Genomic DNA, 25,515 nt, shown 5'->3' with positions numbered 1-25,515 from the left:
GTTATCTGATAACAGTAGGATAGAGGTGAGGGCACATCACTTAAAACGTTTCAACCATAGAAGAAGTTTCTTAGTTTTATAGATTCATTTAATGAACTTCCATATATAATACAACATGTTGCTTTCTGTTAGGTTCCAAAAGCTCAGTGCTCAGAAAGTTGTTTGCCAGGATACCGGAAAGTTCCCGGCTTCACCATACAATCTTGTTGTCATAGTTGTGTCACGTGTCCCATGTCACCCTTAACACCCCCCACACACACACACACAAATCCCCCCTCCTTTCCTTGAAAGGGATCCTCTCTCTGTTATGTGACAGTGGATGAAGACAGCTCGACCCTCACAGCCGTGTCATCTATTCACATGAACATGTGAATGAAAAACGACAAGTCCCATCTTCCACTGTGGCTTGTAGTTCTTAAAAGATAAGTGTTTTTCTATTTTATTTTCTTGAATTATACTTACCTAGGTGGATGCAGCATCGGTGCGAATGCTTTACCCGTCCCCTGCCACCTTTACAGTGGAAGCGACCAGAGAGCTGGAGACTGTCACAATTCTCTGCTCTGCTTCCTCCTCGCTCTTTGGAGAGCTGAGCTGTGAAGAGGACAAGGGCAGGGGCGGGCGGCTCAGGCTCTCAGCGGCTCGCTGAGAGGCTGATCAGGGTGTCGGTCCAGGAAAATGGCGGTTCCTGGTGACTTGTTGTTAAGGTTCCCCTAACGAGCTGGTTCCTGTAAGGACTGCACAGGCGCAATCCTTGCCGACGGAAATCTCCGAACCTCGGCCGGCATCCAGGCTCATTCTTTAACATCCCCGTGGATTGGAGGATGTTAAAAAAAGAGCCAGGAGGCTAAGCGACTGGCCACTTTCCTCAAATTCCACGTCGCCCTGGATGCCGGCCGAGGTTCGGAGATTTCCGTCGGCAAGGTTTACGCCTGCGCAGTCCTTACAGGAACCAGCTCGTTAGCCAGGACCAGATCGCCGTCTCTGTGGTTTTGATGACGTGGAGCCTGGACCGACTTTTGTTACATCAGCAGAGAGCGGACTTCTCTTTTAATGAACTGGGAGGGCATTGACAGCTGCAGGGCTTGTCTGCAGGAATCTGATATTGCACCCACTATCCACTGATCACTGGTGCAATGTTTTGCAGGATAGTTCAGGAAAAATATAATAAATTAACATTTTTATTCAGCAAAAATATGTACATGTATCATTTTTTCCCAGAAGGTGAACTTGGTCTTTAAAATATTCAGTGGTTTATAGTAAACCACTTATTGGGTATAAAAATTCTCAGGCAGAATACAGAGATAATACATTGCCAAGACATTTCTATGTAAAACTGTTAACCAGATTTTAAAATAGATTTTCCAAGCTGAAGCAAAACACAACTAACTTTACAGCTCGAATTTGTTTTATTTTAGTTCACAATCCAGATATGTTAAAATACATTTACTATAGCTCATCAATGAATACTTCAAATTAGATATGCAACCTGCTAAATCAAGTATCATTGTAGTTACACATTGATTAAAAGCTGAACTCCAGGCAAAAAGATAAATACACAATTAAATAGTGTTATGAATATTTTTTACCTGCATAAGGATTTGTATATTTGTATATTTGTCCAGCTAGTCCGAAGATACAGGTATAGAGTGCTACCAGACAGCACAGCCAGGTTTGGGACTAGATTTTCTCTACTGGAGAGAAAGTGGAAGATAAAGGCTAACTCTAATTATTCTTAAAAACGTTCTCTCTCCCCCCTCACGTGACCAATCAAGATTAAAAATATGTAAGGATGCCAGCTCAAATGGCTTGATTGGCTCCTAGTCCCAACCACCCCCTTTCAATCTTAGTGGTGCTGTTCAGGTGGTTAAAAGAGACTGATAGCAAGTAGAACTACATTAATTGGTGGGTTTTTTTTCATTAATTCCCATAGTTCAGCTTTACACTTTATTAATTTTCTGGAATATCTACATTTTGCAGTATTTTGCATAGTTCAGCAATTCTCCCAACTTTGTCCCTGCAAGATATTGTTGGAATTTTGTATCCACTTCTTTACTCTGTTCTTCAGTGAAGAGGTTCTTCCAGTCTCCAATTTGTCCTATTCAGAAAAACAAAAACGATTTCCTAGATTTCTTATCATGAAACATCACAAAGAGAGACAGGCGATTTCTATGTAGGAACTGTCTGTGTTACCTAGGTCATTTTCAGTGATAGTACCAATAATATTGGGGCAAGGTAAAACCTTTTCAGTTTATCTACAAGCACGGACAAAGTTGTGAAACTCTCTGCACTTGTTATATTAAATGAATCGGGAAATTCTGCATAGAGATCGTGAGGAGGGTTGAATCGAGATCAAGATTTTTTAGCGATCAGTCGTGCAGCTCTACTATATGGTAATGTAGGTAGGAAGGGATGAGGCAGGAGCCGGAGATTGTAGCCAGTCAATACCTGGATGCCCACTACTAGCAATACTAATGCCCAATCCACTCCACATTACACCAGCTGTGTCCTAGCCCTGGGAGCAGTTTGGCAGATGGGCACAGCGGCTGGGGTGGAGGCAGGAAAGGGGGGTGCAGTTCGCTGTTGGGAAGGCACAACTGAAATCTAGGGGGAAGGTGTGGCCCACCCGAGCACCCCCCCCCCCCCTAGATCCAGCCATGCTACAGAACTGCTTTAATTTGTGTTGCTTATATCTGCTTGGCATTCAGCTGTAACATTATCACCTTCATGAGTATATTTAATAACAATAAAATAGCAGTAAAAGTTATCTCATTTATATTCAGTTAAAGCTCCTCTGATGCAAAGACTGAAACCTAGGAACTCAGCCCAGGGCTGGACTGGGACAAAAATTTGGCCCTGGACTTCATCCAGACTGGCCCACTTTGACAGGTCTCTCCCATGGCGACAAGACAACGACCACCCCCCCCCCCCGGCCACCCGCAACCCCTCCCCATTCACTAGCTGTTCTACTTTATTAGAGTAGAACGGCTGGTACTAGTACTCTTATAGGAAGTACCAGTGGGGAAGCTAGACATCATTTCACCCGGGGAAAATAATCAGTTCGGTGCCCCCCCCCCTTATGGGACAAGATTAGGCAGAAGTGAGAAACTCCCAGGCCATAGCTGTTGAGTCAGAAGTCTGTACCTCCCCCATGCTCCTCTGTCATCCCCCCTGCTCCTCTGGTCCTCCCCCTGCTTCTTTGTTCCCCCCAGGTGAGCAATGCGGGGATGGAGAGGAGGTGAGCGCTGCAGGAAGGGAGAGACAGAGGAGCGGAGGGGGGCGGCGGCCCGCTGTCACTGAAGCCGGCCCACTGAGCCATCGGCCCACCGGGAAACTCCCTGTAGTCCCAATGGCCAGTCCATCCCTGACTCAGCCTGTGTATTATTCTATTCTCTGCACATTTTAGAATTGTTTCTACCTTTTCTGAAGAAAGCATCACCAAGCTTCCCATGTGTGTCTTCAGATTTCTCTTTCATAGACTTAAAAGAAGTTCGACTTTGTACTGTGCAGATTTGCTCCTCTGTCAAAGGAAGTTCAAAAAATTCTGATATTTTTTTCAGTTGTGTTGGAAAATCCTTAAAGTGAAAAGAAACAAATTATATATGTTTTTGTGGTAGAATGATGAACATTCTTAAAGTGTAACTCCACTTTTGCTGAGAAAAAAAACATCCCCCCCTGGGTGATCTATGTACATTGCAAGGATTTTAACAACCTTTTGTTGCAGATTCCTACATTTTGTTATTCTGAAGAAATCCCTGTTTAGTTCTCTGTGTTTCTGTGGGTCTAATGGGAGTGGTTTTATGATTATCAATCAGCTGTGCAACTTCTGGGTAGGGTTGAGCGAACCCGAACTGTAAAGTTTACTGTAAGTTCGGGTTCGGTTTTCGGCAATGTAATGGCGCGCTGCAGGGCAGCCAATCACCGTTTGTTTTACTTGTGTGACCTAGAAGCCATCACAGCCATGCCTACTAATGTCATGGCTGCGATTGGCGAGTGCAGCATGTGACCCAGCATGTGACCCAACCTCTATATAAGCTAGAGCAGGGGTCTCAAACTCAAATTACCTGAGGGCCACAAGACAAGTTTTCATATGCCATGGGGGGCCGCATGCAAACTTTCAAACTTCAAAAACAACAGTACTGGTGTCAGCGAACACATTATTAACCCCCAGCACTGGTGTCAGCGAGTGCATTATTACCACCAGCACTGGTGTAAGTCAGAGTTTGACAAATTTGCTTGGAATCTAGGATCCAGCTAAAAAAAGTTAGGAGCCAGAAAACGCACCCCGTCCCGACGAGCTTGCGCGCAGAAGCGAACACATACAAGAGCAGCACCCGCATATGTAAACGGTGTTCAAACCACACATGTGAGGTATCGCCGCGATTGGTAGAGCGAGAGCAATAATTCTAGCACTAGACCTCCTCTGTAACTTAAAACATGCAACCTGTAGATTTTTTTAAACGTCGCCTATGAAGATTTTAAAGGGTAAAAAAGTTTGTCGGCATTCCACAAGCGGACGCAATTTTGAAGTGTGACATGTTGGGTATGAATTTACTCGGCGTAACATTATCTTTCATAATATAAAAAAAAAATGGGGATAACTTTACTGTTGTCTTATTTTTTAATTAAAAAAAGTGTATTTTTTTCCCAAAAAAGTGCGCTTGTAAGACCGCTGCGCAAATACGGCGTAACAGAAAGTATTGCAACGATTGCCATTTTATTCTCTAGGGTGTTAGGATAAAAAATATAATGTTTGGGGGTTCTAATTAGAGGGAAGAAGATGGCAGTGAAAATAGTGTAAAATGACATTAGAATTGCTGTTTAACTTGTAATGCTTAACTTGTAATACCAACGGCCACCACCAGATGGCGCCAGCTCACATCTGGTGGTAATAACTTGTAATTCCAATGGCTCACCACCAGATGGCGCCAGCTCACAAAAAAAATTTCCTCTTTGCTCCCCCCACTTCCGCCCTGCCTGCGGGCCATTTATAACTGGTCCGCAGGCCGCAAATGGCCCGCGGTGCCGGTACTTTGAGACCACTGAGCTAGAGGCACATAGCATAGCACAGCACGTCACTCTGCTTTAGATAGGGTAGGGAAAGGATGGCGCTGCTGGAGAGAATTAGATAGGAGTCAGACTGTCCTGCTTCAGAAATCAAATTACTCAGCGATCTACATATGTGCAAGTCACTCTGCTTTAGATAGTTACTTTAGGGAAAGGTTCCTGCCTGCTTTTGCTTTTAGGGAGAGAAATAGGAGTCAGTCCTGCTTCAGAAATCAAATTACACCAGCACTGCATATGTTTCTGTGAGATACACCCTTTAGATACTTTTCTTCTATTGTGCTATTCAAAAAACATCCATTTAGGGAAAAAATTAAATTTGCAGTGTTTCCTCCAGTGTTTGCAGTGTTTCCTCCATATCTGTACGTGTGAGATACACCCTTTAGATACTTTTCTTCTATTGTGCTATTCAAAAAATATCCATTTAGGGAAGAAAATTTTTTTGCAGTGTTTCCTCCATATCTGTACGTGTGAGATAAACACTTTAGCTACTTTGTTCTATTTTGCTATTCAAAAAACACCCATTTAGGGCAAAAACATACATTTTGCAGAGTTTCCTCCAGTGTTTGCAGTTTTTCCTCCATATCTGTACGTGTGAGATAAACACTTTGGGCCAGATTCACAAAGAGTTACGTTGGCGTATCAGTAGATACGCCGTCGTAAGTCAGAATCTGCGCCGTCGTATATTTAAACATAAGGGCCCAGATTCTCAAAGGACTTACGACGGCGTAGCGCCATGTACGCCGTCGTAAGTCCGAATGAGAGCCGTCGTATCTATGCGGCTGATTCTTAGAATCAGTTACGCTTAAATTAGGCTAAGATACGAGCGGCGTAAGTCTCCTACGCCGTCATATCTTAGGGTGCATATTTACGCTGGCCGCTAGGTGGCGCTTCCGTTGTTTTCCTCGTTGAATATGCAAATGAGCAAGATACGCCGATTCACGAACGTACGTACGCCCGTCACAATTAGTTACACCGTTTACGTAAGACATACGCCGGCGTAAAGATAAAGCATGTCTCTAGGTGGCGCAGCCCATGCAAAGTATGGACGTCGGAACAAGCGTATCTTTTTACGTCCTTTGCGTAAGTCATACGCGAATAGGGCTGTGCATAAGTTACGTTCACGTCGTAGGCAGTGTTCGACGTATCTTAGGCATTCTATCCGACGCATGCGCACTGGGATACGTCTACGGACGCCGCATGCGCCGTACGTTCAAAACGTCAATTACGTCGGGTCATGCTTTATTAACATAAAACACGCCCACCTCTTCCCAATTTGAATTAGGCACGCTTACGCCGGCACATTTACGCTACAGCGCCGTAACTTAGGACGCAAGTGCTTTGTGAATACAGCACTTGCCTCTCTAACTTGCGGCGGCGTATCGTAAATACGGTACGCTACGCCGGCTCAAACATACACCGCCCTACGTGTATCTAGGCCTTTAGCTACTTTTGTTCTATTTTGCTATTCAAAAAACACCCATTTAGGGCAAAAACATCTATTTTGCAGTGTTTCCTCCAGTGTTTGCAGTGTTTTCTCCATATCTGTACGTGCGAGATAAACACCTTAGCTACTTTTCTTGTATTTTGCGATTCAAAAAACACCCATTTAGGGCAAAAACAAATATTTTGCAGTGTTTCCTCCAGTGTTTGCAGTGTTTCCTCCATATCTGTACGTGTGAGATAAACAGTTTAGCTACTGTTCTTCTGTTTTGCTATTCAAAAAACACCAATTTAGGGCAAATCATTTTTTTTGGTGCGTTTCCTGCATATCTGTACGTGTGAGATACACACTTTAGATAGTGTTCTTCTATTGTGCTATTCAAAACACCCATTTAGGGCAAGATCCTACATTTGAGAAATATGAGGAGAACGTCAAATAAGGGACGTGGCCCTGGTCGTGGTGCTGCTGGTGGAGCTCCTGTTGCAGGGAGAAGACATGGTCGATCTGTGCCAGCTACACGCACAAGCTACACGCACAAGTGAAACACCTTCCTCAGGGGCGAGTAGGCGACAGAGCCTGCAGCGGTATTTGGTCGGGCCTAATCCAGCTCTACGAATGTTGAGGCCAGGAGCAGAACAGGCAATAGTAGATTGGGTTGCTGACAGTGCCTCCAGTTCCTTCACATTGTCTCCTAACCAGTCTTGTGCTGAAAGATCAGAGTTGTCACCTGCAGCCGATGTCCATCAGTCTTTCACCTCACCCCCTTGCAAATCAGCCAAGCAGTCTGAGCCCCAAATCATGCAGCAGTCTCTTCTGCTTTTTGATGACTTTTAGCATGGTTTCCCAGGGCCATCCACCTAGCCCTGCCCCAGAAGTGGAAGAGATTGAGTGCACCGATGCCCAACCACTTATGTTTCAAGATGAGTACATGGGGGACCATCACAGCACGTCTCGGATGAAGAAACACAGTTGCCAACTGCTGCTGCTTTCGCAATTGTGCAGACCGACAAGAAGGGCAGTGGTGAAGACTGGGTGGAAGATGATGTGGAGGACGATGAGGTCCTCGAACCAAATTTAGAATCAACGTCATGCAGGTGACCTGTGTAGTTCGGAGGAAGAGGCGGTGGTCGCATAGAAACACCAACACAGCAGAAGAGGGAGCAGGTGTCATGGTCTTACCTCTCTGCAGACTTCTTTCATCTGACATGTGCTGGCGGCCATATTGGTTCCTGGGCTTCTTATAACTTACCACACCCTGCGGCTCCTCCTTCCCACTGGGAGGAGCTGGATGCCTTGCACATATATAGGAGGTCTGTTGCTTCATTTCCCTGCTTGGTCCTCTTGTATTCACATGCTCCTGAGATTGTGCTGCTGCTTTTGGTTACCGACCCGGCTTCCACGGACTATCCTTCTGGCTCCCGATCCCTGGCTTCGTTCGGACTACCCTTCTGGCTCCTGATCCCTGGCTTTGTTCGGACTATCCTTCTGGCTCCTGATCCCTGGCTCCGGTGGAAGACTCTGCACTGTTTGATCATCCGTTTGGACTTTAACCTTGCTGTTTGGTTTTTAATAAAGCCTTCCTATTTCATTTATCTGTTGTTGTACGTCTGATTCATGCTTCCGTGACAGCAGGGTGCAAAAGCGGAGCGTCCGTCCCATAGACAGTACGCCTGCTACTGCCCAACACGGCAAGGGACTGAGCACACCAAAGCCAGGTCCAAGGAGTTCCCTAGCATGGCAATTCTTCACACAATGTGCTGATGACAATACACGAGTGGTTTGCACGCTGTGCAATCAGAGCCTGAAGCGAGGCATAAACGTTCTCAACCTGAGCACAACCTGCATGACCAGGCATCTAAGTGCAAAGCATGAGATGCAGTGGAGTAGACACCTCAAAAACCAAGAAAGGTCTCTGGCTCCTCCTGCTTCCTCTTCTGCTTCAGTCTCGGCCTCTTCATCCACCTATGTAGTGACAGTGGCACCTGCCACCCCGCAATGAGAGGATCGGCAAGCAACACTACCACCTGGGTCACCAAACATCTCCACAATGTCCCATGGAAGCGTTCAGCTCTCTATCTCCCAAACACTGGAGCGGAAGAGGAAGTACCCACCTACCCACCTGCGATCCCTGGCCCTGAATGCCAGCATTTCAAAATTCCTGGCCTTTGAAATGCTGTCATTCCGTCTGGTGGAGACGCAGAGTTTTAAAAGCCTGATAGCATTGACTGTCCCACAGTACGTCGTGCCCAGCCGCCACTACTTTTCAAGGCGAGCCATCCCTTCCCTGCACAACCAAGTGGGGGACAAAATCAGGTGTGCACTGCGCAACGCCATCTGTGGCAAGGTCCACCTAACTACGGATACGTGGACGAGTAAGCACGGTCAGGGACGTTATATCTCCCTAACAGCACACTGGGTAAATGCAGTGGCGGCTGGGCCTGAGGCAGATAGCAGTTTGGCGCATTTCCTTCCACCACCGAGGATTGCAGGGCGCTTCAGTTTGCCTCCTGTTGTTAACTCCTCCTACTCCGCTTCCTCATCTTCTACCACCTCCTCATCCAGTCAGCGTAACAAATTCACCACCAATTTCAGCACAGCCATGGGTAAACGCCAGCAGGCAGTTTTAAAACTTTGCTGTTTGGGGGAAAAACCCAACACCGCGCAGGAGTTGTGGAGGGACATGGAACAACAGACCGATGAGTGGTTGTCGGCAGTGAGCCTCAAGCCGGGCCTGGTGGTGTGCGATAATGGGCGAAATCTCGTAGCAGCTCTGGGCCTAGCCGGTTTGACGCACATCCCTTGCCTGGCGCATGTGCTGAATTTGGTGGTGCAGAGGTTCCTTAAAACTTACACCGATATGCCACAGCTGCTGCAGAAAGTGCGGGCCGTCTGTGCTCACTTTCGGCGTTCTCATCCTGCTGCTGATCGCCTGTTAGCGCTGCAGCGTAACTTCAGCCTTCCCTCTCACCGCCTCATATGTGACGTGGCCCACAAGGTGGAACTCCACCTTGCACATGCTGGCCAGAACCACTTCACCACCAATAACTGGGCCTCCATGCGAGACCTGTGTGCCTTGTTGCGCTGTTTCGAGTACTCCACCAACATGGCCAGTGCCGATTACGTTGTTCTCAGCGTTACTATCCGAGTTCTATGCCTACTTGAAAAAAGGCTTTGGGCGATGATGAAGAGGATGTGGCACAGGAGGAGGAGGAATCGGGATCATTTCCAAGGCTTTCAGGGCAGTCATTCACAACTGGCTCCGAGGGTGGGTTCCTGCACCAACAAACGCCTGGTACACAATTGTCCAATAAGGGCACAGTTCTGGAGGATGTTGAGGTGGAGGATGAGGATGAGGAGATGGAGGAGGAGGAACCATGTTCACAGCAGGGTGGCACCCAGACCAGCTCATTGGCCATCACTGGTGCGTGTCTGGGGGGATACAGAGGACACAGACGATACACCTCCCACAGAGGACAGCTTTTCGTTGCCTTTGGGCAGCCTGGCACACATGAGCGATTACATGCTGCAGTGTCTCCCCAACGACCGCCGTGTTGCCCACATTTTAACAGGTGCTGATTGCTGGGTGGCCACGCTTCTGGACCCCCGTTACAAGGACAATGTACCGTCCTTAATTCCCTCACTGGAGCGTGATCGCAAGATGCGCGAGTACAAGCGCACGCTGGTAGACGCGCTGCTGGTGGAATTCCTACCTGACAGCGGGGGCACAGTGGAAGCACAAGGCAGAGGAGGAGGAAGAGGTCGCCAACGCAGCCGGGGCACCGCCAGCACCTCAGAAGGCAGGGTTAGCATGGCCGAAATGTGGAAAAGCTTTGTCAGCACGCCACAACAAACAGCACCACCAGTTGATATGGAATGTTTTAGCAGGAGGCAGCATTTCAGCAACATGGTGGAGCAGTATGTGTGCACACGCCTACACGTACTGAATGACGGGTCTGCCCCCTTAAACTTCTGGGTCTCCAAATTGGGCACATGGCCTGAGCTTGCCCTTTACGCCTTGGAGGTGCTGGCCTGCCCTGCAGCCAGTGTATTATCTGAACGTGTATTTAGCACGGCAGGGGGCGTTATCACAGACAAGCGCAGCCGCCTGTTCAGAGCCAATGTGGACAAGCTCACGTTCATTAAAATGAACCAGGCATGGACCCCACAGGACTTGTCCGTACCTTGTGCAGAATAGACACGTATACTGGCCTTACCCAGCCATTCTTGTATTTCTGATCTTTCTCACTCTTTTGGGGTGTACCCTAATTTCAAAAAATAAATAAATTAAAAACAAAAACCTGTGTTGTCTACCTCGTCCTCCACCGCCGCTTCCACCTACACCGCCACATCCACCGCCACCTCAAACTCCTACTCCATATAGACCTCGTCCTCCTAGGTCAAGATTATTTATTTTTTATTTTTATGTATTTTATATTATTTTAAGTTATTTCCCTATCCACATTCGTTTTTTAGAGACATTTTAGTACTGAAAAGTTTGGGTCCCCATTGACTTCAATGGGGTTCAATGGAACATCCAGGTGTCCGCTCAACTCTACTTCTGGGCACTAATGAGGAAATCTGCAGGGCCTGTATCTCTTTAGATGTGCTCCTACTGGGAGAATCTTACCAAAAATGAACTTTTTTGGTGCAGGGGATGCCTCAAATCTGACTTGTACCTTAGGCAGACTTCTGCAAAAATTGGTGAGCCAATTACACAAGTAGGAAATTATGTTTTTGGGGGTTAGTCAGTACACATTATGTGCCCAGAACATCTCCAGGCAGTCATATTGCATTTTCAGAAAATTACAGCAGCTGCAGATTAAAAAGGAAAGGTAATTTTTAATAACATTTAATTACAATATGACTTGTATAACAATTGTACATGCTATATTATTTTTCCTTTATTTGCTATTTTTTTCTGCACAAAAGTGGAGTTACCCTTTAATGTTTATGTTCCATTATTGGAGATTATTTTAACCTTAAATATTTTTTTTTTTTTTGTCTGTTCACATATGCAAATTTTAGATTTAATAGTCTCTATTATTTTTATGTACTTCTTCTGCCTGAAGTACCTGTTTAATCCTGCCGGTCACCTTTTTCCCTTGTTCTAAGCTGAGCACACAATGCGCAGGAGCTGATCTGTGTTAGCGTAGTCAGTTTTAGTAATTTGGCTGGCCATTCAGAGGTACAGTACAATGTGCAGACACACAGCATGCCTGCATTGAGTGGTTTGTTCACCCCTCAACCAATCACAGCCTACCTCTGTCACACACCCCCTACAAATCCCAGCCTTTCTTTTGAACATGCCCCCTGCTCAAGCACAGCCTGTATCTTGCCTTAGGCTAAACAGTCTATTGAATACAGGCACATTAGGGGAGATTTACTAAAACTGGCGCACTCCGAATCTGGGGCAGCTGTGCATTGTAGGCGATCAGCTTCTAACTTCAAATGTTTCAATTAACCACTTAAGCCCCGGACCATATTGCTGGTCAATGACCGGGCCACTTTTTGGGATTCGCCACTGCGTCGCTTTAACTGACAATTGCACGGTCGTGCGACATGGCTCCCAAACAAAATTGGTGTCAGTTTTTTTCCCACAAATAGAGCTTTCTTTTGGTGGTATTTTATCACCTCTGCGGTTTTTAGTTTTTGCGCTATAAACAGAAATAGAGCGACAATTTTGAAAAAAAAAATGAATATTTTTAACTTTTTATTATAATAAATATCGCCGATAGGCCAATACGTATTCTTCTACATATTTTTCGTAAAAAAAAATAAAAAAATCGCAATAAGCGTTTATTGATTGGTTTGCCCAAAAGTTATAGCGTTTACAAAATAGGGGATAGTTTTATGGCATTTTTATAAATATTTTTTTTTTTACTAGTAATGGCGGCGATCAGCGATTTTTATCGGTACTGCGACATTATGGCGGACACTTTTGACACATTTTTGGGACCATTGGCATTTTTATAGCGATGAGTGCTATGCAAATGCATTGATTACTATAAAAATGCCACTGGCAGGGAAGGGGTTAACACTAGGGGGCGAGGAAGGGGTTAAGTATGTTCCCTGGGTGTGTTCTAACTGAAGGGGGGGTGGGACTGACATGGGGAAATGACAGATCGCTGTTCATACATTGTATGAACAGACGATAAGTAATTTCTCCCCCTGACAGGACCAGCTCCCGGTTCTTGCTCTTTAACGAGCGATCGTGGGTGCCCGGCGGTGATCGCGCCCGCCGAGCACACGTGTTGGCGTCAGCGGCGAGCGGGGGGCGCGCGCGCCCCTATTGGCTGAACAGCGAGATGATGTATACCTACGTGATCTCGCCCAGCAGAGCCGACTTGCCGCCGTATAACTGCGGTGGCTGGTCGGCAAGCAGTTAAGCTTTGATAATAAACCATGGAAGCTGATTGGTTTCTATGCAGAGCTGCACCAGATTTTGCACTCTCCAGTTTTAGTAAATTCCCCTAAGTGTCCTGTACCCCACCCTCCACTATCAAGAAAAGGAGACATATGGTCATATGACAGGACTTTTTAACCTTATAAAAAGATAAGATACCGGTAGATCATTTTTGAAATTAGGCAAAAGCAGTAATGGTGCCGGAATAGTTATAATTGTATTAGGAAGTGTATATAACATGTTGTTCACTACTGCTTTAATGCATGAAGCAATATTGTGGTCTAGAAAGGACAGTTTTCACTTGACAGATTCAAGCCAATATTTTTATTTGAGCAAACATGCAAGCACACATTGGCCCGGATTCACATACATCGGCGCATATTTATTCCGGCGTAGCGTATCGAATCTACGCTACGCCGACGCAGCGCAGAGAGGCAAGCGCAGTATTCACAATGCACTTGCTCCCACTCGCTCTCAAATCTACGCTGGGTTTCCTCGGCGTAAGCCAGCGTAGGTGGAAGTGGATGTGAGCCATGCTAATGAGGCGTGACCCCATGCTAATGATGGGCCAAGCGCCATAGAAGTACTTAAAACGAACGGCGCATGCGCCTTCCCGTGGCCGCATCCCAGTGCGCATGCTCAGAATCACATCGAAACAACTGCCTAAGATACGTCGAATCACTGCCTACGATGTGAACGTAACCTACGCCTAGCCATATTCACGTACTACGTAAACGACGTAAAATACGACGGCTGTGTTCCCTGGTCCATACCTTTGCATGAGTTGCGCCTCCTATATGGGGAATAACTTTACGCCGGACGTACGACTTACGCAAACCGCGTATATTATGCGCCGGGCGCAACTACGTTCGTGAATCGGCGTATCTCCCTCATTTGCATATGTGCATAGGAAAACAATGGGAGCGCCACTTGCGACCAGCGTAAATATGCGCCAACGATACGCCGGCGTAGGAAAGTTACGTTGGTCAGATGAAGCCTATTTTCAGGCGTATCTCAGTTTATGGGCATGGCGCATAGATACGACGGCGCATATTTACACTTACACCGATGTATCTCGAGATACGCCGCGTAAGTGCTTTGTGAATCCGAGCCATTGTTTTTTGGATTAGTTCAGGAAATATGATATATATGTTAGAAAACATATTTTTGCTTGCATCTGATTGTATCAAGAAAACCAGTAGAACTTTGTCTTTTTCACTAAGCTAAGCGAAAATTCCTTCGCAAAGTGGTTGGCCTATATGCCTTTAGTACATTAATTCCTTCATCCCAAACAATGATTACATTTACACAAGGAAGTGAATGTGTTGTGAGGAAGTGAATTAGTTTGAGAGAACATAGTTACATAGTTACAAAGTTAATCTGTTTGAAAAAAGACACAAGTTCATTCAACCAACTGAGAAATAAAATACACAATCAAAAACCTCCATATGCACAATCCTATATCCACAGTCAATCCAATAGAAGCCCAAAAAACAAAAACAAGAATGATCCAATTTGCTCCAGAACAAAAAAAAACAAATGTGTAAGAATCAAACTTACAATTTTCATATCTTCAAATGTAACTGCCATCACTTTTTTGTCATCAACGTGTTTGTTCCATTCAACTATATAATCAAAATATGATCCAAAACACACTAAAACGCATAGAAAAACTTGTGAGACACACAAAATAAAATCATAAAGTGGAACTTTAACCATAACAACTTAATAAAAATAATGCTGTTTAGCAAGGAACATACATTTTACCTTAATATTTATGCTACCATAATTAGTGTGTGCCTCAGCATTGTTACTATTTCTTCTTGCTAGATGCTGCCATTTTGCTAAAGCCCAGAGTCCCTGAACAGCAGTAAATCAGAAGATTGTCCTCTACAAATGCGGCACAGTGCCTGAAAATAGAGGGCAGCTGAGCATGTGCAGAGCAGGTTAAGATGGCGTATTACTGGATTTTAAACAGTATAGGCACTTATTTGTAATGTTTTGCATAGCTATACCTACAGAAGGGGCCAGCCTGAAGAGATCTAGCAGGACTTAAAGAGGAAGTAAACCCTCAACTTTTTTTTTTTTTAAACCCTGCTAGAGAAAGTCATAATGAGCTAATATGCATAGCATACTAGCTCATTATGATTGACTTACCTGAGATCGAAGCCCCCGAAGTTCTCCTCGGTCTCCTCAGCCGCCATGTCTCCAACGATCTTTTTCCTTGTATCGCCGCTCAGGCTCTGCGATTGTCTGGAGCGGCGATGACGACACTCCCGCTCATGCGAGTGGGACCGGCAGATCCCTGTGCATGCGCGGGATTACGGAATTAACCCCCTCATTGCCCCATTCACAAAAACGGCACGCTCAGTGCACATGCACCGTTGTATCCAGAGTGCATGCGCCGTACACACGGTCGATCCATCCGATAAGAATGGTCCGACGGACCGTTTTCATCGGTTCACCGCAGAAGTGCCCTGGCGGCCTGATATGCGTACACACCGTCAGTCCAAAATCCGATCGGGTCAGAACGCGGACACGTAAACCACGTACGACGTCACTATAAAGGGGTAGGCCAAAGCCTTCGTCGCCGCCCTTGAGTCCGCTTTTGCTAATTCCGTGTAACCGCGTGTTAGTGAAAGATTGGTGAGAGCCGATTCACGCTTTTCAGTCTCCATGCCTTTTCAGATTGTATTCTCGGGTTCAGTGTGTGGGTTCGTATTTGTCATTCAGTGCTGGCTTTCGGGTCGTTTCTGCTTTGCAGTGCCGTCCTGTCCGCTCGTATCTGTGTGCAGTGCGTTCTTTACAGGTATTGCTGGATTTGGGGGTGCTTTCTGTTTGAAGTGCGTTCTGACCAGCCGACCGGTTTGAAGCCATGATGGAGCAGCGTGATTTTTCTAAAAACTGAGCTTGGTGTAGTATCACAGCTTGGGGTCATTTATGGCATTTGCTGGTGCTTTTGAGCTCTGTGATTTGTGTAGCACATTGTGACTCCTGATGTTGTTTATTTTGTCCTTGATCATGGTGGACTGTGCCTTTGGTATCCATAAAGTCTGCATGTATGTTGTAAATTGTGTTTTTCTGGTGAATAGCCATCAAGTATTTCCAAAATACAATGTGTAATTAACAAAGGACACAACCTCCTTGGGGGGGGGGGGGGGGACATTGGTGTGATAACTTGACAAAAAAAAAAAAAAAAGCCTAAACTCCAAAAAAAAAAAATTATCTCACCCAAAAAAATAAAAATAAAACATTGGTGTGATAACTTGACACAAATAAATACATAAAAAGGCTAAAACTCCAAAAAAAATATCTCACCCAAAAAATAAAATATATAAAACATTGGTGTGATAACTTGACAAAAAAAACAAAAATAAATTGTGGATTACAAAGAAATATTTTGGAGATCTGGCTAGGGAAAAAGGATTAAAAAAAAGGAGATCACAAGCAAAAAAGAAAAGAATTCTGTATGGGAGAACACTGGCTAAATAGCATCAGCTAAACAACGTGTTTATTCTAGCTATAGAGCGAAGAAACAAATGCTCAGCAAGAAACGGAACACTCATTTTAAAAATGTAGAATGTGCCATCTCAAAAACGAATGCGAGGTTTACAAGAACGAGCGCTCCCGTCCCCTCATTTAGTCTGAGCATGCGCGGGTTTTGAACCGATGCATCGGTTTTTGAACCGATGCTTTTCTGTACTAACCATCGGTTTGGACTGATCGGGCAGCGGTCCATCGGTTCGGTTTTGAAGCATGTTTTAACATTTTGGACCGAAGGAAAACAAACCGATGGCCTATACAACACACGGTCGGTTTGGACCGATGAAACTGAACCTCGGTCCATTCTGATCGGTTTTGTCCGACCGTGTGTACGGGGCCTTAGACATCGGTGCAGTCCTTACTGCAAATATCTCCTTAACCGTGTAGGTTAAAGCGGTGGTTCACCCTAATTGTAAAGTTTTGCTTGTTAAAACCAGCAGCCATTGTACTGTATCTATCCGTTTTTTTTTTTTTTTTTTAACAGGCCTCCTTACCTTGGAATGAGGGCCTTTTGTGAGCTGTCACTCACATTTCCCCGCGGGAGTGGGCGTGGTTTCGAAAAATCCCCGATCAGCGCTATGTCTCCTGGGAGTGAGTCCTGAGAATCCCAGGAGATGCGCTGTGTTTGAAATCCCGCGGGTCACGTGACTAGTCTGGCTAGTCACAGCGGGGAGTGTCCTTTTCAGGACGCTGCCGGCCGTTGTCCTAGCAACTATGCAGTGTTGACTGCGCGGCTCGCCATCACACTGCATAGTCGCTAGGACAACGTCCGGCAGCGTCCTGAAAAGGACACTCCCCGCTGTGACTAGTCACGTGACCCCCGAGATATCGCGAGATTTCAAACACGGCGCGTCTCCTGGGATTCTCAGGAAACACTGCATCCCGGAAGATAATACAGGAGGGATTCACGGTGCCAGCAGTTAAGATGGCAATGTCCATCATCAGATTTTATAAAATCTACTTTTGGGGGAAATCATCCTGGTAGCGGCTGCGACTAGGAGACTGGTGAGTACAATTTTCGTTGTACCATCAGCTTTACAAAAACGTCTTTAAAAAAAAAACGTTTTCCCACGGAACTCCCGCTTTAAGGAGATATTTCTTGCACCTACAGGTAAGCCTTAATCTAGGCTTACCTGTAGGTGCAAGTTGTAAGGAGGGGTTTACAACCACTTTAATTTTATAACTAAAGTTCCATTTTAAGTAAATGTATTGTACTGAAGCTAGACATTATTATATTTCTCATATCTACCTTACCGAGAAATAAAAGCGTTCCCATTGTAAAAACTAAACTTAAAAGAGGACCTAAGTTTTCACCATTTCCCCCCCCCCGAGTATGACCAGCATCTCCCTGTTAGTTGTTACACATTTATGATGACTAAATTCAGTTAAAATTTCCACTGATTTTAAAAGGAAAAGGTGATTAGCCTTTACTTTTTTTTTATTATTAAAAAGGAAACTTTAAATATGTTAAGACTAATACATTACCATTCCCATGGATGAAATCCTTAAAAAATAAGTTCCAAGATTCATAAGTGGGAAGTACAGGCATGCTTTTATAAAAGTTGAAAAAGGAGATGGCTGTATCTTTTGGGTTGCGAATAATCATCAATATCTGTAGAAAAAAAAAAAATAACGTAAATTAACTTGTATTTTATCATTACCATAAACCTTTCTTCGGTCAGTAAGGGCAAAAAATCTTTAGCTTTAACATATTCAGCTTTTACAGGCCAAACAGTAAATAAATAAACATTTGTCAATTATGTATTATAAGTTGTCTGCTGTTCAGAAATCACATTAAACTTACCCACTATGGATCCACTTTAACTGGTATATTGTCATTAACTCACCTGCTTTTGATTTATTAACACCTGATTAGTGTCAATGGGATTTAGATGATAGATGATGACTTCTAGCAGCTTATAGTTTGCAATGGTTCTGAATTCTTATAAAGCCCATATTATGAGTGTTCTTAGGTCACCATAGCTTGGCCACTCTTGGCAGTCCTCCCTCCCTTATTGCTAGGCAATGAGGACAGCACACACACTGTGATGACTGTAATGCTTGCATTATTATCTGTACTTTCAGATAGCCACTTGCCTTGACCCTGGACTGTATACTGGTCTATGCTTATATGCCACCTGCCCTGTCCTTGGAAGAATCTTCTGGATTATGCCTACCCACTGCCAGCCCTGACCTTAGTAATGTGTGCTAGTATATGCTTGCCCGCAGTCAGACCTGAGTTTTGACTTTCCAGTACTGCCACATGCCCAGGCCCAACCTGCCTCCTGACAACAGGTACCCTTTTCTATTAACTTTGGCCAGGTTCGGTGTCATGTACCCAGGAACCATAACAGTGTGTACCTGACAGCAACCAAGTACTTTAAGGCTTGCTTGCCTTAAAATGGAAGGCAAGACAAAAACCTAACTAAGCTTAAATCCACTTCCACTCACATTTTAAGCCTATTCTGTAAACCCTGTAAAAGGAAAGATGTCTATACTTACTTCCAGCACTGGCTTCAGTGTAGAGGAGAGACAGCCCCAAAGTAAGCCTTTGGGTGATGTCATCAACCAGGCTCTGCAGCCATTGTCAGTGATCTGTCCTCTTCACTGAAGCTGGTGCTGAAGAGATCATCTGATAGGACCAGAGCGACTTCAGAATAGGTAAGCATAGGCATTTTTCCTTTTACAGGATAGAATAGGCTTAGAATGGAGGTGGGAGTAGATTCTGGCTGAGTTCACATATATGTGAATTGGATGCGGCTTTGTCCGCATCCAATTCACATGACACGTGAGTGTGACCGGCTCTCAATGGAGCCAGTTCACTCAGGTTCCCGGTGGCCGCAGCCCAGATTGCAGAAGGGTCTTGTATGTCTTTTGGTTCCAGTTCAGGTGCGAATTCAAGCAAAAATTCAGACTTGAATCGCACCTGAACCCGGGAACAGGGACAGCCAGAGATATGTGAACCTGGCCTTAAGTTTAGTTGGGTTTTGACTTGCCTTCTACTTTTAAGAGCACAGGGGCTAGTATGAACAAAAGAAACACACCAACAACAATGATCTAATTATAGCCCAGAGCAGAAAATCCCAAACTATTTTGATGAATATAGTAAAATGAAATATCTTTTTTATGGAACACTGTACTTTGTAAATACATGCCACTTCTGTACTGCTAAAAACGAGGTATGCTGTACAGTGCCTTGAAAAAAGTATTCATACCCCTTGAAATTTTCCACATTTTGTAAATGTATTTTACTGGGATTTTATGTGATATACCAACACAAAGTAGCACATAATTGTGCAGTGGAAAGAATATGATAAATGGGTTTCAAAATGTTTTACAAATAAATATCTGAAGAGTGTGGCGTGCATTTGTATTCAGCCCCCTTTACTCTAATACCCCTAACTAAAATCTAGTGGAACCAATTGCCTTCAGACATCACCGAATTAGTAAATAGAGTCCACCTGTGTGTAATTTTATCTCAGAATATTTACAGGTGTTCTGTGAAGCCATCAGGAGGTTTGTTAGAGAACCTTAGTGAACAAACAGCATCATGAAGGTCAAGGAACACACCAGACAGGTCAGGGATAAAGTTGTGGAGAAGTTTAAAGCAGGGTTAGGTTATAAAAAAAATCCCAAGCTTTGAACATCTCATGGAGCTCTGTTCAATCCATCATCTGAAAAATTGCAAAGAGCATGGCACAACTGGAAACCTACTAAGACATGGCCATCCACCTAAACTGAAAGGGCCGGGCATAGAACGTAATAAATCAAAGAAGCAGACAAGAGGCCCATGATAATTCTGGAGGAGCTGCAGAGAGCCACAGCTCAGGTGGGAGAATCTGTCCACAGGACATTTATTAGTCGTGCATTCCACAAATCTGACCTTTATGGAAGAGTGGCAGGAAGAAAGACATAAATAGTCCTGTTTGCAGTTTGTAAGAAGCCATGTGGGGGACACAGAAAAAAAGTGGAAGAAGGTGCTCTGGTCAGATGAGACCAAAATTTAACTTTTTGCCCTAAAAGCAAAACACTATGTGTGGCGGGAAAATAACACTGCACAACACCCTGAACACACCATCCCCACTGTGAAACATGGTGGTGGCATCATCATGTTGTGGGGATGCTTTTCTTAAGCAGGGACAGGGATGATAGTCAGAGTTGATGGGAAGATGGATGGAGCCAAATACAGGGCAATCTTAGAAGAAAACCTCTTAGAGTCTGCAAAAGACTTAAGACTGAGTTCACACCATTGCGAATTGGATGTGGGATTTTGACCGGCTCTCTATGGAGCCGGTTCACATATCTCCACAGCAGGTCCGGTGTGTTTTGCAGAAAAACGTTGTGCGTATTTTGGTCCATTTCAGGTCCGAATTCAGCCCCCTGCTGTGAGACGCATGAGGCTCATATGTGAGCCGAGCCTGAGACTGGGTCGGCGGCTCACCTCCCAGCAGAACAAGGACCCTAAAAATACAGTCAGAGCTACAATAGAATGGTTTAGGTCAAAGCTTATTCATTTGTCAGAATGGCCCATTTGAGGTCCAGACCTAAATCCAATTGATATTCTGTGGCAAGACTTAAAAATTGCTGTTCACAGACTCTCTCCATCCAATCTAACAGAGCTTGAACTATTTTGCAAATAAGAATGGGCCAAAATGTCACTCTCTAGGGGCCAGATTCACGTAGATGAGCGGCGGTGTAACGTATCATAGATACGTTACACCGCCGCAATTTTTCATTGCAAGTGCCTGATTCACCAAGCACTTGCGATGAAAACCTACGCCGGCGGCCTCCGGCGCAAGGCGGGCCAATTTAAATGGGCGTGTGCCATTTAAATTAGGCGCGCTCCCACGCCGGACCTACCACGCATGCTCCGTTTCCGAACTCCCGCCGTGCTTTGCGCGCCGTGACGTCATTTTTTCGAACGGCGACAGGCGAAGTGTAATTCCGTATTCCCGGACGGCTTACGCAAACGACGTTATTTTTTAAATTTCGACGCGGGAAGGACGGCCATACTTTATACAGCAATACGATTGCTGTGTAAAGTTAAGGCACTAAAAAAACCGACTAACTTTGCGACGGGAAACTAGACTAGTGGCGACGTAGCGAACACGAAAAACCGTCGGGAATCGCCGTAACTCCTAATTTGCATACCCGACGCTGTTTTACAACGCAAACTCCCCCCAGCGGCGGCCGCGGTATTGCATCTTAAGATCCGACAGTGTAAAACAATTACACCTGTCGGATCTTATGGCTATCTATGCGTAACTGATTCTATGAATCAGTCGCATAGATAGAACAACAGATACGACGGCGTATCAGGAGATACGCTGTCGTATCTGCTCTGTGAATCTGGCCCTAGATGTGCAAAGCTGGTAGAGACATACCCAAAAAGACTTGCAGTGGTAATTGCAGCGAAAGGTGGTTCTACAAAGTATTGACTGAATACAAATGCATGCCACACTTTTCAGATATTTATTTGTAAAAAAATAATTTTTCCATTTATCATTTTCCTTCCACTTCACAATTATGTACCACTTTGTCTTGATCTATCACATAAAATTCCAATAAATTACATTTACGTTTTTGGTTGCAACATGACAAAATGTGAAAAATGTAAACGATATATGAATACTTTTTCAAGGCACTGTATATAGATGTGGTGGCAGTATCAGTCAAGCAGTCCAGTACAGTTGCATTAAAGATAAATGAATGTACTGTGCATCACTTCATGAATTCAGGAAGCAGCTAATTACAAAAAATAGCACGTACTTTAGTTTTCTTTTCAATGAAAGACTTTGGTATCACATGAAACCCCAAATGTGACGTCATGATCCTTGGTGAAGATTGTTCTTTAAGTCTCTACCAAAATAATAAAAAGTTAATATTTTAGGTGAAATATTCTGGTTTACAAATGTAAAGGATTGTTCATTAAAGCAGCACAAAGTCCCCTGACCTTGTCCAAACTGCCATACTACATGGAAATACAGTACATAAGTATTCATCTTAACTTCTGTAACTCATCAACATTCTTCTTAACTACTATGACTATAGTAAATTAATAATCTGTTACCATGGATTAGTACAGTTTGCATGTAGCAATTGATTGCCATTGACTGTACTGTTGTACATGCACATTCATTATATTCTGTATTGTGGATTGTATAGCCCGAATAATTATTTACTTAGGGCATGATCGCCTATAAATTAATGGCCTGGATAAAGCTAAACTCTGTGAACTCTGACATAATATACCTTATTTTAAATCGATTTATACAGAAATGCGAGATCTAGAAGTCTTTGCCTTTTACATTGGTGGGTAAGATGAATCTGGTCAAGGTCCTATCTTCCTTAATTCCTATATATCTTTTGACATATACCTGTGCCTGGTGCTTTTTTCCCGGAAACTGAACCAAGCCATCATGTCTTTTCTCTAAGCAGGTAATGTCCCTAGGATAGCCAAAATTACTTTACAGTTACCTTTGACTGAGGGAGGTTTGGCTCAGCCTTGTTTTAAGAGATATTACTGGGCGGCAGTCTTAGTAACTGTTCGGTGGTGGTTTGAGAAAGTCAAATCCAACCCGGTGGTTAACCTGAAGGTGGCTTTGTTGGGTCCCTATTCGGAGCTCAGTAATCTTGTCTATAGGGGAACCCGATCTAATCCTAATATTACTCCCCCTATGAAGACCACCAAGTGACTAAGGCATCGAGCGAGGCCCATACTATGTCTCTTCATACCCCACTATGAGGTAACAAACTCTACCCCATTTCAGATCAATCCCAGATCTGCAGTTCTGAAGAGGCACGACATCGGGACCCTGCGTCATAATATGCCTGAGCCTCATCTCTTAACTTTTGATGAGATAAGACATTAATTTCAATTACCCTCCTGGATGCTCTTTAGGTTCTTACAACTAAGGCATGCAGTACAGGTGTAGTTTCCTAATTATATTTCCCTGAATTATCACTAGGTGGAAAAACTGTTAACAGCTTGTAATATTGATAAGCCATTGTCCTCTATATGCCTTAGACTTATTGTTTATGATGACTTTAAGACGGACCAATTATTTCAGAAGTGGTATGGCGATTTACCCACTCTAATCATATAGGACTGAGCTACAGGTATCCAACAGTGCGTACCCCTGATAGTCTCGGCCCGTGATAGGCTGGTGCAGCTAAAATTTCTTCATATTGTCTACTATACCTCCCAGAGTCTGTCAGCCATTTATTATACCTCACAAGTACATTGTCCCAAATGTCAAACTGAAGTGGGAAGTTTTATTCTGGTTTGGTCTTGCTCATACAGTACATTCAAGATTTCTGGAAGGCAGTGGTCGCTGACATAAACACCCTAGGTGCGGTTAAAATTAAACTGGACCCTTTAATTCTCTTGTTGGGTATAACTGATAATCTGCAGGCTTCAGTGCACTAAAAATTGTTTATATTCTAGACGGTTTATTATGCCAGTAAAACAATTCTCTCCAAATCAAAGTTAGTAGATCCTGACAGTGGCAGCGTGGGGGTTCATGCTTAATGCAGTGCTTCCTCTTTACAGACTCACTTACATGGGGCACAACTGCCCAAATAAGTTTGACAAGATCTGGTCAACATGGGTAGATGATAGAAGTCTTACCTTTGATGCATAAGTGGTGTTCACAATTTTTTAGCGGAGTGGAGTCCAATCTTCTCCTTCCTACTACATACCCTCTCTCTCCCTTAGACCGAACCCCACTATTATCCTACTCTTAATACCAGTGGTCTGGGTGCCCTACCCCCCTTCCCTCCCCCATCCCTTATCCTACTTTGCTTTCTCCCCCCCTCTATGGTCCCCATTCTCACCCTCCTACTTCCCTACCCTATCTCTTCCCCCACCCCTTGTGTGCTACTCCTCACTCAAAGATTTGAGATATGTTTTACTGAAGTTTAGCTTGAGGTGCTATACTAAAGAATTAAGTTTGGTTTGTTCTTTGTTTGCATGTGAAGGACTACTGGAGATCTACGAAATGTGTAGAACCATATCTTGCAGGTGATGTTTCACTTGCTACCAAATTCTGATCTATGTACTTGTACTGTAATGATTGTCCATATTACTATGTACACGTGTAATGCTGTAATTGTGCTAATAAAGTTTATCTGTTAAAAAAAAAACAACTCAGTGAACTCCTGCACTATAAGGGTTAACTGCCTGTTTGTGTTTAGTTGGGTAAAACTGTCTTATTTATCGGATCCTTCACTCCTGCAAGCTCCTCCACTTCCGGGCCTGTCTATTTACCCCTGCACTCTTATAGTCAGATGCCTCTGATGTCATCAAGGTTGATGCAGAACCGTAGCCCTGTATTGGACAGATGTCAAGGGAAAGTCCAGTGCCTGAGTGCAGGGGAGCACTGTTTCTTAGGGGAGCAGAGGATCAGGTTAGTAAAAGTGGTTTTACCATCTCCTAGAACAGGGGTATTGAATAAGATGTCCTTTCGCTACAATTTTCTTTCAGCAAAGGTCAGAATCTCAAGTTTGTGTTATCAGAGTGCCCCTTTACATCAGGTGCGCCCATCAGATTGCCCCTTTATATCAGGTGTGCCCATGAGAATGCCCCCTTACATCAGTTGCACTCATTAGAGTGTTCTCTTACATCAGGTTTTTCCCATCAGAGTGCCTTGTTACATCAAATGGCACCATCAGAGTACCCCTTTCAGGTGTGCCCATCAGAGTATCCCCCTACATCAGGCGTGCCTATCAAAGTGCACCATTACATCAGGGCTCCCCATCAGAGTGCCCCATTACATCAGGGGTCCCATCATTGTATCCCTCTGCATCAGGTTTCCCCCTCAGAGTATTAATATAGATCAGTTGTGACCCATCAAAGCATATGTTCCCATAGCCAGGCAGGCGGGGGGGGGGGGGGAGCTGGGAGAAGAAGTGTACCTGCAGGTTTCACGAGGGTTAGCTGTGTTTTCCTATAGAGTTCTATTATATCCCATGGTTTTGGTGCACTTTCCGAAAGCACACAAAACCTCCTGCATGCAAACTCTTGCACGTCACCCGCTGTGTGGTCAAATCGCACTGTATCAGT

The 25,515-nt window shown here is 44.4% G+C and overlaps 1 protein-coding gene across 2 annotated transcripts in view; it reads right to left on the bottom strand.

Moving 5' to 3' along the window:
- Positions 1 to 1,908: 1,908 nt before the first annotated feature.
- Positions 1,909 to 25,515, bottom strand: part of LOC120937549 (sulfotransferase 6B1-like) — a 58,823-nt gene continuing 35,216 nt past the window's right edge. Inside the window, exons 3-7 of one of the 2 annotated variants that reach the window (XM_040350864.1) lie at positions 22,221 to 22,310; positions 17,937 to 18,063; positions 14,469 to 14,563; positions 3,416 to 3,572; positions 1,909 to 2,095 (exon numbers count right to left, since the gene is read on the bottom strand). In XM_040350864.1, the coding sequence (XP_040206798.1) occupies positions 1,965 to 2,095; positions 3,416 to 3,572; positions 14,469 to 14,563; positions 17,937 to 18,063; positions 22,221 to 22,310 (600 nt within the window). In that variant the 3' untranslated portion in view covers positions 1,909 to 1,964. The remainder of the gene's footprint in view (positions 2,096 to 3,415; positions 3,573 to 14,468; positions 14,564 to 17,936; positions 18,064 to 22,220; positions 22,311 to 25,515) is intronic. The other variant, XM_040350865.1, reaches the window with a different exon arrangement.

Source organism: Rana temporaria, chromosome 4 (assembly GCF_905171775.1).
Source record: "Rana temporaria chromosome 4, aRanTem1.1, whole genome shotgun sequence".
Taxonomy (NCBI): domain Eukaryota; kingdom Metazoa; phylum Chordata; class Amphibia; order Anura; family Ranidae; genus Rana; species Rana temporaria.
The sequence above is the reverse complement of the archived record's forward strand: the minus strand, read 5'-3'. Positions and strand labels throughout refer to the sequence as shown.